The sequence below is a fragment of the Limanda limanda genome, chromosome 5 (genome assembly GCF_963576545.1).
Source record: "Limanda limanda chromosome 5, fLimLim1.1, whole genome shotgun sequence".
NCBI classification, from domain to species: Eukaryota; Metazoa; Chordata; class Actinopteri; order Pleuronectiformes; family Pleuronectidae; genus Limanda; species Limanda limanda.
The window spans coordinates 8,676,142-8,695,390 of record NC_083640.1 but is presented as its reverse complement, the minus strand read 5'-3'; the positions used below and the strand labels follow the sequence as shown (position 1 = coordinate 8,695,390).

At 42.7% G+C, this 19,249-nt stretch overlaps 2 protein-coding genes across 2 annotated transcripts; one reads left to right on the top strand and one right to left on the bottom strand.

Moving 5' to 3' along the window:
• The first annotated feature begins 680 nt into the window (after window positions 1-680).
• rnf34a (ring finger protein 34a) lies at window positions 681-7,158 on the top strand. Its single transcript, XM_061071300.1, has 7 exons — window positions 681-828; window positions 1,328-1,546; window positions 2,425-2,805; window positions 3,238-3,300; window positions 3,651-3,852; window positions 4,047-4,076; window positions 5,265-7,158. The coding sequence occupies exons 1-7, from the start codon at window positions 823-825 to the stop codon at window positions 5,450-5,452; spliced, it is 1,089 nt and encodes a 362-aa protein (XP_060927283.1). The 5' UTR covers window positions 681-822; the 3' UTR covers window positions 5,453-7,158.
• Window positions 7,159-7,793: 635 nt separating this feature from the next.
• On the bottom strand, window positions 7,794-18,474 carry kdm2ba (lysine (K)-specific demethylase 2Ba). The gene is made up of 10 exons (XM_061072148.1): window positions 18,402-18,474; window positions 14,732-14,956; window positions 14,254-14,397; window positions 13,384-13,470; window positions 12,735-13,016; window positions 11,801-12,618; window positions 11,124-11,287; window positions 10,861-11,022; window positions 10,284-10,502; window positions 7,794-9,061 (listed from the first exon to the last, which is right to left on the bottom strand). Exons 1-10 carry the CDS (start codon window positions 18,453-18,455, stop codon window positions 8,880-8,882), a joined length of 2,337 nt encoding a protein of 778 aa, XP_060928131.1. The 5' UTR covers window positions 18,456-18,474; the 3' UTR covers window positions 7,794-8,879.
• Between the last annotated feature and the right edge of the window lie 775 nt (window positions 18,475-19,249).

Here is a 19,249-nt window from a genome sequence, read left to right as displayed (position 1 = left end):
AATCGTTATAGCAGTCGGTATATTTGAATACAATAAAATAAAAAAATATTGAGGTAGAAAGAATAAAAAAATCAAAATAAAAACAGAAACACAAGATAAATAGGTAGATAAGGTGCAGTGGCAAGATGATGGTAATAGTACTGATGATATGATGGTAATGTTATTGTTAGACAGTATATAAAAATAGTACAGTATATATATATATTATATAATATAACATAATATATATTTATATATGATAGTATTTATACCAATATAATAGCAGTATATAGTAATAATGGCAGCAACAGTATATATAATAATAGTAATATAATAATAATAATTAGAATTATAACATGTACACATGTATAAATATGTGTATATAGACTTAAGAATATACAGAGAGTATGATATAATATATGATATATAGTAGAGGTATAAATATAAGTATTTGACTATACAATAGATAATATAATATACTATGAGTGCAAGAATATGCAGACAGAGCGATTCACACAATAGCGATTAATTAAGTTGTTGTGAGATTGTACATATTACCCATTTTTTACTTTAATGTTATTATTGATTCAAATATTTGATAGCCATTACCTATGAGTTCCTCATGTGACCTCTAGGGAGCAGCAACACAGCGCAGCCGCAGCGTCCGGACTCTGTCAGCATCCGGGAGCAGTAGAAGAAGAAGCTGAGCTCGGGCTCTGATCTCAGTTCCTTCCTTGAAACCTAGTCTCGTCCAGTCAGTCCAGCTGAAGACCTGACGCTCCCATCTGCGATGTTCACCCCGCCGGTCGGTTCCTCCACAGCCACAGACACGCCGGAGCTGCAATGAAGGTGCGTCGGTCCTCCGCTCCTCTGTGAGCTCTGTTAGCCTGGAGCTAGCAGCTAGCATTAGCTGTGCATCGCCAAGCTGCTAATGGTCCACACAGCCCCTGTGACAGCTGTCAGCCACATTCCACCTCACACTGTTGTCAAGCATGATTTGATTTGAGATTTGTTTTCTTGAATATTTTGCTCAGTTGTTATTTGATGCTGTTTTTTTTGCAACGTTACCGTTCGATAGTTTCGATAAACACTCAGCGCTCAGTGTGCTGGTGTTGTGGCAGCTGGAGCAGCCTCGTCCTCCTGCGTGCATCTAGTTCCTGTTTATTAAACTGCTAGTGTCTGTCATCTCGTCTATAATGTCTTCAATGTTTCTATTCAAAGAGCTGGAATTGTTTCCACCAGTTGTTAACATGTTGTTGTCCGTGTCCTTTCAGTATCTGAAGCATGATCACCACGATGCATGTGAACATAGCAAATACTCAGATCAGGGTGTTCTTTGACTCTTCAGGCAGGGGCCTCGTCCTTGTGGGCTTCATGCTGTGGTCTGCTGAATGAGGTCATGGGTACAGGGGCCGTCCGAGGCCAGCAGCCGGGGTTCGGGGCCGGTGCTGGACCCTTCCGATTTGCACCCAGTGCGGGATACTCCACATACCCCCCCACCAGCTCAGGGAGTCCCAATCCTGTATGCAAGAACTGTGGCCAGGCCTTCTCGGTCTTCAGGAGGAAGGTAGGTGCCTGGAGGATCTGTGCCAGAAGAAACTAACTGATCTGCTGACTTAATGAGATTGAAAAAAGCAGCTGCATGTGTGGAAGCAGATGAAGATATTAAATAAATACTTAGGAGTATGAATTACTTACTGTGTTTGGCTGTTGGAAGCTGAGCAATCACATTTTTGCAGAGTAGATTAAGTGCATGTTTTTATGCATGCCAGTGGACCTAAAACTAGAGCTGAAGTTAGTCTGTGATAAATCACTCTCATTTTGAATATATCCCTGAACATTTTAAATTGTAAAGCAGTTCAGTTGAATCCGAGGCTCTGTGGAGCTAAAATTAATTTAGCTAAGTTATTTTAATTCACACCCAGAGGCGACACATTGTTGTTGCAATCACGGTGCCATACTAGAGACAGATGCACAACATACTGGTTCTGTAATATCGTCTTCACTGATGATCCAGTGTGGCTCAGAGGTCTCATTCTGTCTGAACCTTATGCTGCATTCCATCATCCTGCCAGTCTAATCCCATGTGGTGCATTTATTACTATTTGATGTTTGTCACGTAAAAAAGAAATGCGCTGCCTCCTGTTCTTGTGCCTGGAGAGGTAGAGCAGATGTGAGTGATTAAAATATGCAGGAAAGGTCTACTGGCATAGATATTCCAGTCAATCCACATGACTGTTTTCTTATTTATTCTATTAATAATACTAATTATAGGTCAGTGAAAAAAAAATATATACACATATATATAAAAAGTAAGGCTGATCCACTTGTTAATGTTTGATGTATCCTGATGATGACGGGGATTTTTGGCCGTTATGCGTGGTATAAAATGCAAATATCTCCTCATTTACATAATCTTGGTTCCTCTCTCTGTTTTTGTCTTAGTATATTTGCTGCGACTGCACGAAGGGCTTCTGCTCGATGTGCTCCGTGCTTCAGGAGAATCTGCGCATTTGTGCCACATGCCATTTGCTGAAAGCCACAGCCTTTCAGCGCCCTCGGCTCATGCGTCTACGAGTAAAAGACCTGCGGCAGTACTTGCTGCTGCGCAACATCCCCATCGATACCTGCAGGGAAAAGGATGACTTGGTGGACTTGGTGCTCTGCCATCAAGGCATTGAGGAGGAGGAGGACCCTGACACGGGCAGCTTGCACTCACGTTCCCTGTATACCCCTTCTACCACACAATCTGCCTCTGAGCTGTCGGCTCTTGTCACCCCTCAGGAGGAGCCGCTCAGCAGGAGTGATAGCTCTGATACGAACCAGGTCAGGACCAGCTCATAACCTAATTCTGCAAATCTTAAGAGTCCTTGAATTGATGGCCTAATGCACTGTTTGTTGAGCTGCTATAAATGAATAATATGGGAAGCACTTAACATCACTATAGACAATTAGGTTTCGTTAATCAACTAATTGGAAACTGAGTTGGATGCCAAAAAGCAGAGAGGCTAAATGTAAAAGAGAGAACAAGAAGTTCTGCAACTGGAAATGAAAGGGGAGCTTGTCTCCAACCAGCCAGGATCCACTATAAATACTTGTACTTGGAGCAGTAAGCTTTTCTATGAATGGAAGGGAAGAGGCATTGTTCCTCCTCGGGTATCACTGTGCTGGCTGAGGAGTGTCTTATCCTAATCCTTAAACTGGCTTGTTCTGCGCATGTAGTACATTCTAATGGTTGTTGTTGCTGTTCTTTCGCAGGATATAGGTGACGCGACGTCTGTGTCTCTCCTTAACGTGGATCCCAGTGAACACACCCCTGAGGTGATCTTATTTTTATTGATGATTTTGAAATCATTTATATGGGACAGACACATTTAATTTCTGTTGCTGAATGTTAATGTGCAAGAAAACCAATGTAAGGGCTGAAAATGAGATGCTAATGCTAAGAACCTTTTAGCTGGATCTGTAACCACTTTCTCCCCGGTAGCAAAAACTGCAGTGTGTGCGGAATGCAGAACTCAAAATACTTTTTTCAAATTTTTGAACTTAAATTAAAAGGTGTTTTTTTACACAAGTACAATATGATAGAAAAAACAATCTAAAATGTTCAGGTTAAAATCCTGAATCTTTTCATGTACAAATAGTGTATTGTTGGTTTTCTGGTGCTTCAGGTGAGTCCTCTGACGCGGCGTCGGGCCAGAGCGTCGCTCACGGACATTTCCAGCTTGAGGGACGTAGAGGGCCTGTCCGTCAGGCAGCTGAAGGAGATCCTGGCCAGGAACTTTGTCAACTATTCAGGGTGCTGTGAGAAGTGGGAGCTGGTGGAGCGCGTCAGCAGACTGTACAGAGAGACGGAGAAGAACAGGAAATCATGTGGGTACTATGAACCGTGAATAAATACTGTGTTTTATAGTTGACACTGACTTCTTAATTAGATAGCTATGAAAAAAGTATGGCCTTATCTATTATAGTATGTATGAAGCCAAGTAGAAAACAGATTGATATAATATTGACCCCTACCGTGTTGTTTCTGTGCACTTGTTGATTGACTGATTTGTGTCTTGCAGTGGAAAAAGACAGCAGTAATGTAACCACAGGTGAGCTGTCACCCGTCTGTTTGAAATGTCCTAGATTGTTAACCTCACAAACCTGTTACCCTACTTCTGATGATATTATATCCTGTAGGTATTAGGTACGGGTGTAACGGTACATGTATTTGTAACGAAAGCTCAAAACCTGAATATCATTTCAAACATTCTCTCTGAACCCAGCTCAACCGGGTAGCGTATACACACACTAATAAAAAATGTCATCGGTGTTGGTTTAGCAGCCAATAAGTGGCCTCACTCTTTTGTGAGAACACTGGTTTTCATTATTCCAAACACGTACCGAACTGATCTCAAAACCGAGGCACATATCAAACTGTGATTTTTGTGTTCCGTTACGCCCTTAGTAATTCATAATAATAATACAAAACAAATATGAATACCTGCACTGAAGACACAAGCAGAATAATTTCAATGACTTTATTCGCCCAGAATGATGATGAAATGTCTCTCGCTTGCTTTACTCCTCCCACATTAAAGTGGTGGCCTTCCCCCCTCCCATCTGCAACGGTGCTATCGGAGGTAAGGCTTATGGATTCCTTGCCACCGTTGCCATGGTCACACTTATCCATTTCGTGGTCCGCCTCTCCATAGTGTGAGCAGTGTCACATCTGCACCACATCTGTGTTCGTTGTGAACCTGTTCTCATTCGTTTTACATCCCCCCCTCCCTCCCCCCTTTCTTTTTAAATCCCTACATGTGCCCCTCCCTCCCTGTGGAATGGCATTTCCTGTGAAGGCTGTTTTTATTGAAAACGAATTTTCACTTATCCCACTGAAGAACTTTAATTTCAACGTTTTAGCTAAGCCATGCTCCAGGAACATTGATCCACCATGGGGGTCGCTCTCATTAGGTCACATGTTCAACGTGTGAAGCTAATTATACTGAGCGCTGCAGTGTGTTAGCCGTGTACCTGCACCCTCTTACCAGCACGTCTCCAGCGATAAAGGCTGTGTGGTTGTCATAGGAACATCTTGACACATAACCACAGCAGACGTTGACATTTTACCGGTGATTGTGAGCGTGACCTCACCAAGATGAGGCACGCTGGATGAGATGAGTGGATTTGTCAAGCCGCTGCTCCTTGCCCCTCCACAGTGCATGAAATGTCCCGGTGATTCTTCACTGTGGTCACAGCAGTTTCTCAACATTGCTGTCACCGCTCTCTGTCCCTTGTAGATGGCGTGAAGGGTCCACTGACGACTCAGGACGACAACCTCTGCAGGATCTGCATGGACGCATCCATCGACTGTGTTCTTCTGGAGTGCGGTCACATGGTCACCTGCACCAAGTGCGGCAAGAGGATGAGCGAGTGCCCGATCTGCAGGCAGTACGTTGTGAGGGCCGTGCACGTCTTCAAGTCCTAATGCACGGCAGCACCGCAGCACGTGCTTCAGAGCTGCAGCTCCGACTGAGACTGGACCTTAACTCAACCATGCAGCTCACAACCTTTGAATCCCCAAAAGACTCATTTTGTGGACGTCTCATGTTTGTATTCACGTTATTTGCACATTAAGAGAAATGTGTTTTCATTAAGAATTTGACTCTTTGCTTTCGCCAGTGGGCAGAGCGTAGGCTCATATCCTCTTGCGACTCATTCCTCAAGTAAACATATCTATAATCTGTGCTCATTCCTAAGTGTCAGTTTTGCTTTTCTTACAATTTTTCAACACAAAGAATGTGTGGCCCTCGGCCACGTGCAACCTCGTTTTAACACAACTCATCACCCTCAGATCAGCCACAAACTGTAGCTGGCCCTCAACTCTGCGTGTTCTTTAGAGCACTTCTCTTTTACAACTGCTGCAAGGGAATACATATCTTAGTAACACTGAGGACAGACTTACACTGAACCGGAGCACAGGAGAGTTAGTTGCCAAACAATGGGTCACACACTCACACTTCTCACCCATTGTCTTTTCCCTGGTCGACTGTGTGGGTCAGTGTGTGACTGTTGGTTGTTTGAACAGAAAGCACTTTGTTCACTCTCTGTGTTGATGCACCAAACTGCAAACCCTGAGCAGAGGCTGAGGTGCACGTGTTTTTAATCCCAGTCATTTTTATTCAAGTCAGTGTGAAAAGAGAAGTAGAAATCATTGAGCTTGTGATTGCTTTTCGAGTTAAACTCTTTCCCAGCCCAGAAATGAGCTGGTGAGGATCCGATGACTGATGATGAACTTAACATTTCATGTCTTTTATTATCTTCACTGATTTTGCTTTTAAAAATATGTTATTGTGATGCACGACATGTTGAAAGGATCATGCAAACTCTTGCAATTACAGCAATACAGTAGTTAACCTCCTCCGCCGTCACCTCTGCCCTGTCTCTGCACTTACATGGAGACAGGACACAACAACCGGTGCTAACTCATCCCTTCATCCTTTACCGTTTTCCAGCTGAACTGTGGATGTGAAACTGAATGTTCTTTCTGTCGTCGTTGTGTCGGGAGTGGAATGAAGTGTCTTAAGGCTTTTCAGTTGATTCTCTCTCATGTAGGAGTAATATATTGAACTAACTATTCAAAGATATAGCGCGAGTTTACTGACACCTGTGGTATAGAAAGTATATAGAAATAATGCTAATGTACATATGCATATATTGACTCATATGAGATGTGTATATATATCTATATTTTTTCCATTTGATTTGAGATTGAGTAATCAGAGATTGTGGGATTGGGTGAGTTTATTATTACAGAGTTATGTTTACCTGTCAAGTGGTTTGACGTGTTTAATCTGCATAGGTTTGCTTGAACTATCTGTCCCTGTTGAAACAGAGCATGACAAGAACCCAAACCCCCCCGGACGCTGGTCATGTTATATTCCACCATCTTCTCCAGCTGCAGAGCTCTATTTCCTGGTTTTACATTCCTCTGCTCATTTGAGCCGTATCCATCTCTCTACTGTACCCACACAAATTCAAAGTTGCTGCTATTACAGTAAAGATGTCCCCCTACAATCATGAAGAGGAGCAGGTTGCACTTTTAGTTTAGTGAGGGTATATGTGTGCAAGGTTTGTCTTCGTATTTGGGAATGTCAAACTTTTTATTTTGTTAATTAAAGATTCAATAACAAATTCAGTTTTTGTAGATTCATGCATCACATACAGTGTCTCTGCATTATCTTGGATTGTGTGATAATTGGCATCAAACTTAACATAAAATAATTCAATTCCCCCCCACTGCATTTTCGGGTTTTAGCTGTGACATTTAAACCATGTTATTTCAGAGGTTTGAGACAAAACTATTAAAACACCTTACATCCACATCGTGTGGGGTATTTTACATTTTAAACTTAACTGGAACTTAATAGCTATTACCTTCTCCAAGGGCTTAATAGTCCCCTTATATAACCGCTTTTAAATTCACTAGATCCTGATTTTGATTTCACTCACAAATATACCTATCTTTACAGATTGTTTTCAAAAAGATCCCTGGATTATTCTGAGAAATCAAAAATGTTGAATAATGCCATTACTTGCCATGTTAAAAATTAAAGTAAACTGCTCCCTGATTAATACATTAACTGACACAAAACATGCTGACGGGTTCTTACCTCAACCACACCACATCCTTCCAGCGAGTTTCTTGGTAATACAACACCCTTTGCAGAGTCAAAAAATTAGGGAACCATTGCTGTGCATGCCTCAGAAGTTCACGGACATCTCTGAATTTCATCAGAATATATAAATATCAAACTGGAGACTTGATGTTGATACAAATGAGATACTTTTAATGCATTTTTAGCACTTCAGTTTTTGGATTTACAAATATAAACATCACATTCACTTGAGGTGATAAGATTACAGCACAACACCCAAAATACACACAACACCTACTGTATGGAGGTTTATTTCACCTTTAAAATGTTTGCAAATGAGGTTATTTGCAATGGACTTATTTAGATACTTATATAGAGAACCAGATATGTGGGGTTGACCGCATTACTGAAAGTCAGTGTGAGGTGAGTCACTTGTTTACTGTGACTGTCAAATTCTGGGTGTTAAACCCACCAAGTGTGTGCTGCAACAGACTCCAACCCACCCACCCCCAGACCCCATAAATTATTTGCAAGCATTATTTGAACCCGCTCTGTGAGACCTCTGTGTCAAACGACTAAATTAATGAATAAATACAAACTGTAATAAAAAAAGAAACAATAAATTAATGTTGAAATGTTGATGGAAAAACCCATCCAACACCAACACTTAACAGTTCATAGAAGTATTTAGGAAACTGAAGACATGAGGGTGTAACAGGAAAATGAAGTTTGTTCTCTTATTCTTGATATACATTCTAAATATTTGGGATGTTTTTTAATGACAATTAAGTACGATATTTATTACTGTACATGTTTTTTCTCTCTCTCTGATTCTGATATATTACACTGATGTCAAATACAGATTTTGGCACAAAGGAGACACATTGCATTTGAAGGCAAACGGAGGAAGGGGACATGTTTCAGTTCACGTCACACAGTCTCTCTGTGATATTGAGCTCCTGAGACACTGTAAACTCATGAAATGATGCTCGTATAAAAATACTGGGTTTCCAAATATTTTAAGATTAAAAATAAACAACCCAACCGTCAATTACAAGCAACGTCTTTATAAAAAGTACAATCTCAACACAAATACATGCATGACGTTTGTCCATCCAGTGAGTGTATATCACCTTCTGTCTCTTTGAGTTGACCGTCAAACTGACCCAGAGACTGATCATAGGGATCGGTCTAGAAAACAAAATTGTTCCATTAAGTGCAAAGACAGTTTTTTGATCATTGTTTTTCCGTTGGGAACTAGCTTGTCTTCTGCAGCAGTTTCTCCTCTTTCAGTCTGAACGGCACGCTCACAGACATCTCTGCGATGAACCTTTCGCAGGCCATCTTGGTCACCTGCTTGCAAAAGCGAAGGTCTATCTGACAGATGCTTCCACACCGCTTGAAAAAGTTTAGGGAATGGTCTGTGACGCGGTTACAAACTGAAAAGAAAACGGAGAAAACAAGAGTCAGTCACAAGCCTCAGACTTAAAAAGGGATGTGCAAGTAATTCTCGTCTTTTCTTGAGGAGAAAGGTACAACATCTCAAAGAGAATGTACAGTATTTAAATCTTTAATGCCTCCTAATTTTAAATGTGTCAGCATTTAAAAAAAATCAACATGATCCAATCTGAGCCTAAAAAACACCAATGTGAGACAAGTGATATATGGGTTATGTTTTCAACCCCATCTGTTGATTTGTTTGTCAGCAGGATTAAGACACAAAACTACAAATGATGGCACACAGACCAAGACAGAGCCCGTTATAATTTTGGGGCAGATCCAGGGTTTTTAGAGGGGTGAAACCAATAAGTGTGTGCAATTTGTCGCGGCTTAATTAAATTGAAGGAGACGGTTGGGCGAGTTATACACTCTAATGAGTGCCTTTCAAATATTCACTCTTCTTTCTGGTGTAAGCTCAATTAATTGGTGTTTTTTTTATTCTAGGAGTGTCTTTGCTTTGAGCAATGAAGTGCAGCTCATAGCATTCAGGTTATTATGGGGTTTAAACAGCTGTGATTTACCTTATCTACTTTCAATTTCTTTCATACAACAACACTCCCTCTGCAGTTGCCACACGAACACTGTGTTCAACAGCGAGGGCACAGCCTGTTTTCTGTTGCTCCTGCCAAAGGTAGTCAGTTAGTTAGTTTCCCAGGTAGTAAACTATCAATTTTTTCACCTTAGGCTGCAATTTAAGTACAATCTGTGGAACAGCATTCTTTTACATGTCTTTCAGAAGATAGTTTAAATGTCATGGTAGAAATAGTCCAGATGTAAATATGAGATAAAAGATGGATTAATTTGATTAATTCCTCTATATACATTTTAAGTTGAGGATTAAGTTACCCATTTGCTCCAAAATAAAAGCCTCAACACAGGTCAGTGCTTTCCTCCAGGAATTTTAAACATTATTTTGGTGCTGTAATTTGGCATCATTATTTTTGTAGCTGTTGCTGACTCGCTGTTTACTGAGGATGTACCTCCCACAAACTGAACTCTGGGAAAAGCAGAACAAGATAAATCTGGATTCCCTAAAAAACTGATTTTGTTTGACCGCCCAGCAAAGGCTTCTGGCTTCATACGGTGTCAGATCTGTATGTTATTTACATCCCAGGAGCTCCTGTAATCCTGCCTGTGTGTTCTTAAACTCCCGTTTCTCACCAGACAGGTTGATTTCTGCTAGAGAGTCTCTGGTCGTCGTCCCTGCTGCTGTCAGTAGGTTGACCGACTGGTCGTTGATGTGGTTGCAGTAACTCAGGTCCAGCCTGGACAGCAAAGGCATCTGCCGACTGACGAGACGTAAAGATGTGTCTGTGATGTCCAGCCCCGCCAGCCGCAGGGTCTCAACATTACGCAACTTGCAGCGGTTATCCAGCTGACCTGTGAGTTAGTCACATAAAAATATCACCCGTCAGGTTTGGTCAACAGCTGTAGGGCAAACTACAAGGATATGTGCAAGGAGTCCCTCACAATATGATCTGCAGTAAACTTCCTTTTTAAAGTCTTTGGAGAGCAAAGTAAACCACTTTGATTAATCCATCACCTACGATTAAGTCGAGCCACTCTCTCATAAACTATATTGTTACTATATAAGGATTCTAACCCTTACATTATCGAAGGAGTGGCTAATTCAAAGTTGCATCGTTGAACAATTCTAATAAAATAAGTCACAAAACAGGGACCGCGGTGCACTCACACAGTAAAGTTGCACTTGAGCTTTGTCGGCCCTCTGAGTTACCTGGTCTGTTGTCTGTGGGGGGTGAGAGGAGGTCCCGCATCTGAGCATCTTTAAGTCCCTCCACCCACTGGACGTCCAGGGTGCGCAGCAGAGGGCAGCTGGAGGTGCAGAGCGCAGACACCGCGGCCCAAGAGCACCCGGACAACTTTAACACTCGCAGACCTGGAAGACACAGCAGCGCTTTAAAGTACAGATGCAAAACAAGTGATTGAAGAGAGATTTTTTTCTGGTTGATAGATCAGGAATCACTCAAAGTTGTGTACCTGGCAATCGATTGATAAGCCAGCTTAATTGTTTCTTGGAAATATTTGTCCAGCTGAGGTCCAGGTAGAGTGGCTGTCGGCGGATGACCCCGCTCAGCATGAGGGGGGTGATGGAGGTGCAGCGGTTCAGATCGATCTTTGTCCACAGTCTCTTATCACAACACCTAAACATCAGACACACAGGTTTGGGTTGCATGTTATGTCTTTGTGTTACTCTCTCAAAGCACAGCACCAAAATCAATAAGCTACCATTGCTCCCTCACGCTAAATAAAAGTAAAACATTTTTGCATTCTGTGCATCAATTTATTTTCTCCTGAAATCTTCTTTATTGTAATGTAATGTTGAGTATTTAAATGTTAACATGATATGTAAAACCAGTTAGATCTGATTTTATTTGAATATACTTGTGTTTTGTGTGATCCTCTTTTTTTTTTGATGAGATGTGCCCTCCCCGGTTGTGTTCTCTTTACCTCTGTTATTGTTCCTACATGGAGTAATTTAGGTCCATAAAACAAAACCCCAGAAAGGCAGTATGAACAAAATCACCCAAACTTACTACATCCATCCTTTCTTATGTCCTTGACAGACTAAAGATGTGTTTAATGTATGTGATGGAAATGTGCCTTTCTAAATAACAAGAGAATTTCAAAAAAAAAAAATGTTAACATGAATTTACCATCTGTTCCATGTCTTGCAAACTCTCATGCAGACACACAGCTCCTGGTGTGTGAGGTAGCGGAAGATCTTCATCCAGATCTCACGCTGTATGACGTGCATTTTACTGTCTTTCAGAGGCAGTCTGTCGGGAGGCGGGCTGATCGGGGGAGGGCGGATGACGTGCCGCTCCATTTGGACACACTTGGGGGGGGAGCGTGGCGGCACCGGGCGGTTGGTCGGCGTGCTCCGGTTGAAACCTAGAGGAGTGATCTGACTCGGGTAGAAGTGCCGCAGCTCCCACGGGGTCCCGTTCATCTCTTTGGTCTTGAGGTGTGGCCTCTGATCCCCAAGTTCGTTACCGTTGCGGAACAACCTCTTGGGCTCCTCGTTCTCCGTCTCGGGCTCCACCTTGAGGGGTTGGCGGTTCTCGTTCGCCAGGCAGTCCTCCGTCTTCTGGATTTCCTGGTTCAGTGCTTTGCTCAGTTCTCGGCTCAGCTCCCTGTTTGGCAAACGGCGCTTGCGGCGAGCTTTAGGACGCGGCCCTTTTTCCTGCGTCTCACTCCCGCCCTCGCTGCTGGGGCCGGCCTGCGGAGAGCTGCTGTGAGACTGGTCACTGTCTCCAACAGGCGTTTTAATGCAGGGATTCAAAAGTTCATTCTTCGATTCCCTGTCAGCCCCTTCTTCTTCAGCTTCTCCTAATCGCCGTTTCCTCTCTACGCCAATCCGGAATTGAGGGTCCCTTCCTTCTTCGTCTTCTTCCTCATACGCGTCTTCGTCCTCCTCTTCTGTTTTGATGTGGCGCAGAAGTTTGGAAAAATAAGGGTCATCTGACTTTTCCTGTTGAACAAAAATAGCATGATTACTTTTGGTGGAATTACCCACAAACACATTTACTGGGTTTGAAATAAAAAAGACAGAAAAATAAAATCAGCCACACTGTGCATAATGCAAACCTTCTTCCTCACACTGAGGTCATCCTCATCATCATCATCATCAAACAGCTTCCTCTTCTTCCTCAGTTTGTCCTCGGGCCTGGGCCTCGGCAGGCTGCTGGGAGAGAGCAGTGGCGGCTGTCGGTGTAGAGACTCCTCAGGTCTGTACCTGGGCGTCTCCTCTCTGTCTGTTCTCCTCTTGGCTGCAGAGGACACGTCTCCCTCCTCCTTCACAGGCTTCTGCTCCCTCAGCAGAGAGCCTGGGAGGTTGGAGGCGTACTTGAAGCCTGGGCCCCTTTTTTGCTTCAAAGCCAGTGGGGACAAAATTGCGAGACAACTTTATACCTTTAGCCTATGGCGACAAGATAAGCTGTGCTACAATCCTGAGGTTTAATACACTAATCGCTGAAACCAAAAGTGGTTTCCTGCTTCTGTGTCAAACACAGTCACATGTTAAATACTTTCACAAACCAGAAAAGTATAAACAGGAAGTGGCAAACTAAGAACACACATACTCAGAATAACAAAACAACTCTTTTAAACTGTATGAATTGCCAAATCCACAGAAAATATCAAATCTGTGGAACTAATTGTCTTGTGGCTGAACATACTTCCTGACCACACTGTTACTTCATATTAACACTCTGACTCACACACATTTTGCACTCACTTTTCCACTTTTCCCAGCGTGGTTGCATTTGGGACATTCCCAGCAGTTGGGGAGTTCATCGTTCACCACCCCCGACGCGTCGCTCACCTGACAAATCAACAAGGAAACAAGACAGATTTAAAACGAGAACAACGAGTTTTCAAAAGGATTCCTGTGTACAGTTTAACACAAACCGTTGTAGGGAAGTGAAAGCGAACACTGTGGTGTTGTGCCTGTTAGGCAGGTCAGCTTAGTTTAACCTCAGCCTTAGTCAAAACACAGACTCCTGCTTCCGGCATTCACTAGAAAAGGGAAGTAGACTCCTACTTTAGAGTCTTGAATATGGAAATCTAGACTGCTGTAGAGTCTGAATTATATAATATCTCAGTTGCTGCATGCTGCAAAACCACTAGACAGTTCATGTTTGAAAAACTGGTTTGACCAAGCTGATGCTAGCAACAACCTGTTGTGTTTTTGAAATAACAGCTATAAACAGGGTGTGTGCTGCTTTGCATTTTGTTTGGCATTTATCTGAAGAAATGTTTTAGTGAAGAGATACATTCACACGCCCTTTTAAAAAGGTAATGAGCTCAACTCTCATTACGTACACGTTTTGTCCGGGTATAATTTGTCACTACCTCAAACATGATATCATGTCATACCTGAACCATAAAAACCACTGAGTCACATAAACTGATGAGTGTTGAGAGTTGTGTAAGCAAAACTATTTCCATTTACCTTCAGTGACTGCAGTCCTATCCTCTGAGTCACTCACATTACATTTCTATGAACTGACAATACTGGCACACTGCTTTATAACAGATGAGTCGCTATGTGGATGACTTGACGGAGGTGGAGCTTTTCCATTGTTCCCAGCCTGACCCTCCATACCTTGAGGCAGTTGGGGTGGACGATCTCGTTGCAGATGGAGCACTCCATCAACATAAAGTTGAACTTGTCCTCCTCTTCCTCCAGTGTGTCCTCCTTGCCGGCCTCTTTACACACTACACACACCGCCGTGTGAGGCAGGACGGGCTGTGAGAATTAAGAACAGACAAAAATAGTAGGAATAAATATATTTGAAAAGGTTCAGTGGGTAGGCTTTAGGTGAAAGGGATCTATTGGCAGATATGGAATATAAAATAATCCTTGTGATGTTTTCACTAGTGTGTAATTATCTAAATTGTATTATTATTACAAATTGTTATATGTACCCTAGAATGGGCCCTTTAAATACTTAACATTTACACCAGGAGCGTGTTTAAAATTCCTGAAACCGACCTCAGACCTATTATTGGTAAATCAGGTGAATGCTTAAACACTATAAATATTTCTATTAATATCTACAACTCTCCTACTACTGACTTACCGCAATGCATTGTCTCATAATGCAGGACTGCTTCATGCGCCCCGGCCCTCCGAACTTCTTCATGTCCTTGCAGAAGTGACACTCTCCACACTCGGTCCGCAGACATGCCTCGCACTTCCGGCAGCGCGTCCTCCTGCGTCTGGCGCCGGACGAGCTGCGGTTGGACGGCAGCTTAACGGCTGACGTCGTCCCCATCTTGGGCTTCGGCCGGTTGGCTGCCCGCTGCTGGAAGACAAATAGAGAGACTGAAAGTGAGATTGAGATGAGAAAGTTCAGAGACCTTCTCTCAGTAGAGGGGGACCAATTTGTGCTGTGTCATCCATTGTGACAAGGATCTTTGAGCAAGATAATGCAACATGCTAACTCAGCTTATATGTATTGAGCTACTGAGGCCGAAATTGTTTTGGGTCATATTAGCCAGTCCAACAAAGATTAAGGTGGAAATATCTGTCAGACTCAAACAATCATTTAGATTTTTGATTAATATTATTACATTGTCAAATAACAAATTCATTCAAAGACAGAAATTCTCAGTTTATATGGATGTAAAATCAGCAAATAACAGAAATGTTTTACCTATAACAAACAGGTCCGAATTAATTATCAAAATAAAATAAATACGATTTGAAAATCCTTTTTAGTGGATCAGGTAATCAATTAACAAATTAGATAAGCTGTAAATATAAGCATCTAAAACGGCAAAGAATGAAACGATGGAGGAATCTATCAGATGTCAACCAGCTCTGACACTCTGTGAGAATCACGCCCATGTACTGTACGTGTGACTCATGGGAGTAAATGAAAGAGAAGGTAACACGATGATTAAACTCTTAAAAATGTGCCAGGGAGAAGACGCAGCAACCCCCCCCACACACACACACATGCACACACACACACAGCTCTTAGCTTTTTGAATCAATGACCCCAAATTCAAATTTGTGATTTTCTCACATTTATTTTTAGTCTCTTTCCTGTTGCCATGGTAGGATTGTGCAGCACATTGAAAACAAGACGAATCATAGACCATCACATGGGTTCTTGTTCTATCAGGAGAGGTTACCGTGGCAACACATTTGCCTTGCTGGTAGCAACTGTTTGAATAGATGAGTGCAAGAAAGTGTCATCTATTAATAAGAACTACTCGTAGTATCTACACACAACCCACACACTACTCACTAAGTGGCTATAGGAGCAGTTATCACTGTTCAAATGTATGATACACGAGTATTAAAAATAACCCTCAAGAGCATGTTGATTTAATTTGTGCATAGCAATGCTATGAGCTACGGGCAGGTTGAACAGGAAGACATTCCATCAAGCCTAATGATGACATGCTCTTAAATCTTATGTGGGAAAAAAACGCCTTCTCAGCAAGACATTAATGTTTTTCTGATTCAGTCAGAACAAGTTCTTTCATGTTTACCCAACAAACTGTTCTTCTTAGCACCTCAGGAGGGTTTCGGAGAGAGAGGTTTAAGGAAAACTATAACTTTAGATTGTGAAGTTTGTTTACAACGGAATATTTTTCTCAAAAACAATATGCTGGTTTTGGCCTGCTGAGGCTGATTTAGCATGTAATCAAAACACAAAGGCAGATTTGCATAAATCCATCTGACTACCATGGAAATATGGAAGTGACACGGGTGACATCACATAAAGAACTGCTGCTGCTGCTGTTCTGGGACTGTCAACATCAGAAACTGCTTTTTAAGTCCAGCTGCCTCATGATTTTGCTGTTTTCTTAACAGAAGACCAGAGATCAGGTTTGCTTCTGATCCCAGTGTCTGATGAACTAAGTGCAGGTTCCTTCCGCTCCCTGAACAATCTCTGACCTCTACCTGGCGACTTTATGAGGAGCTGATAGCGAGTGAAGCTACAAACAAATGGAACCAGCCCGGGCCCACTGTGCAGAGCATGATCCCCAAAGAAACCATCACCTGACCCGTCTTTACTGTAACTCTCTGCACTACTATGTCAGGAATTTGGGATTGGTTTCTGAGGCCTGAGAACAAAAACATGGCCTATATTCTGAGCACAGTCTTCTGACTCAGGCTTCAGCGTGGAGAGGGGGGGGGAGTCACAAGGCTCACATCATCTGCTGCTCATGTACAGTGGGGTCCTTGACACAGATTTAAAAAAAAAGTGTCTCTCCAACAATGTGTCACAACGGAAGAGGTCAAAACAAACCCTGTGTCTGTGATGAGGAAGCGTTAATGGGCGGTGTGGGTATAAACATTGTGTAAGCACAAGGAGCTGGCTCTCATGTCAACACTTCTCATGTTTCTCCTGAATAGAACAGGCCCAGTGACCAGTGGAGGATTTTGCAATATCCCATAAAAGGTCTTTTCGAAACTAGTCATGCCGTGGACCCCCAAATACAGATGGATCTGATATTAAATAACTTAGTCTTATAGGAGTGGGACCTCTGGACAGACTCAACAACAACATGTGGACAAAAAATACTGAAATACTTGGGTCACAGGCTCTCTTCAAGCAATGCTCAGTAGTTGCAACGAAAAAAATAAAAATAAAAATAGAAATAGTATAAAATTGAATATCAAAAATTGAAAATAATATATACATATATATATATCTAAATATATATCTTTACAGATGAGGAGAAAAATAAAACAACAATAGTTAAATTTGTTCAATAGTGCAAATATTCAAATATGCTTATTACGGTGCTGGTGCAAATATGCAGACATGTCTTGGACACAAAAATAGCTATTACACCTAAGTTGCATGTCGTGGACCCCCAAAACAGATGGATCTGATATTAAATAAGTTAGCCCTATAGGAGTGGGACCTCTGGACAGAATCAACAACAACATGTGGACAGAAAAACGTGAAAAACATGTGGACCAAAAACTGTTTGAACTAAACCAATCATGCATTTGTTGCTGGGGTCACTGGGACCCAGTTTGGGAACCCAACAGAAAGTAGAGCCACTTCATTGTTCCAGCTCCCCATCCCCCCTCCGCAGCCCCTTGCTCCCACAACATGAAGCCCCCCAGACCCTTCTTAAAGACACAGAGTGGTGGTGGGGCAACTTTAACCAGTGTGAGGACACCGATCACCACAAAAAATGCTTTTCCCCCAGGAAGAGCTGTGGAGGGGCCGGGAGCGAATCACACAGCTTGGGGCTAGCATGGGGCTGTGTTAGCCGTGCAGCTAGCGGGAGGTCAGTGAGGCTCTCCGGGCACGGACATGGGGGTCTGTGGAGTCCAGGGTCTGGAGGTGGTCGGAGGTGGTCCCAGCAGAAATGGGTCAGTGGCGGTGGAGCATGACAGATGGTGTCCGGGGAGGAGGAGGAGGACGCGGCGTGTTTTGAGCTCTCTCAGCTCCGATGACTGGCTCGGTTTAAAACCCCGGGTTATCTGTGTTAAATGTCCAGCTGGCTCCGAACCGGAACCGGGCTACGTTTTTTAATAAACCAGCGTCCCCCCCCTCTCCACCCCCCCCCCCCCCCTCCACCACCCCCCCCCCCCTTCCCTCCCTCCACGCCACCACAACACAGGAAGGGGCAGCGGGTTGAGAGCCGAACGACAACCTGAAGCCAGTGGGGGAGAAAACACGCCATTGAGCTCCCACACGGAGCGTTCAGGTACATCGAGAACAACAGGACAGGCAGCACAGAGGCGACGGTATAGAATGTAGGAGCTCTGACCTGCTCGGACTCTGAATCATATTCCTCATCGTCTCCGCTCAATGACAAGGCCATGGCTCCTCTGTCTCATCGCTTGTGGACGGCACAGAAAACTAACATGGCTGAACGCGGCTCCCGCAGCTCCGCCCACCCTCCCTCTGCTCCTCCCGGGCAGCTGCTAGCTCATGGTGCTAGCTGGGTGCACCGTGCTGCGTTCACTGACGGCTGGGAAACACTGGCTTCGTGCTCACCTAATCCACTCCCATCGTCCAGGACACATTCAAGATTCAAGATTTTTATTGTCAAATGCACAGAGATAACATGAAGCAGTCGCTGGCATTGAAATACTTGGGTCATAGGCTCTCTTTAAGCAATGCTCAGTAGTTGCAACCAAAAAAAATATATATATATAAATAGTATAAAAAAGAATATCAATAAAATAGAATATAAAAAATTTAAAATAGAAAATAAAATATATGTATCTAAATATATATCTTTACAGATGAGGAAAAAAAATAAAACAACAATAGTTCAATTTGTGCAGTAGTGCAAATATTCAAATATTCTTATTACGGTGCTGGTGCAAATATGCAGACACATGTCGGTCTTGGACACAAAAATAGCTATTACACCTAAGTTGCATGTTTTGGGGCATACTCAACAATATAATAAAACATAAGGATGATGCAGAAGCAATTTTGGCACACCAAAGCGTTTTTATAAACTAAATTACGTATTTACGTGTGTTTGTGAATGCGGCATCGATGTAACCGGAAATGAAGATAAGCAGGTAAAACAAGATGATTCACTCTTACACATGTGTGTTGGCTTCTGCTCGGTGTTGTACAGGTTAATTCTTCAAAGGTTCA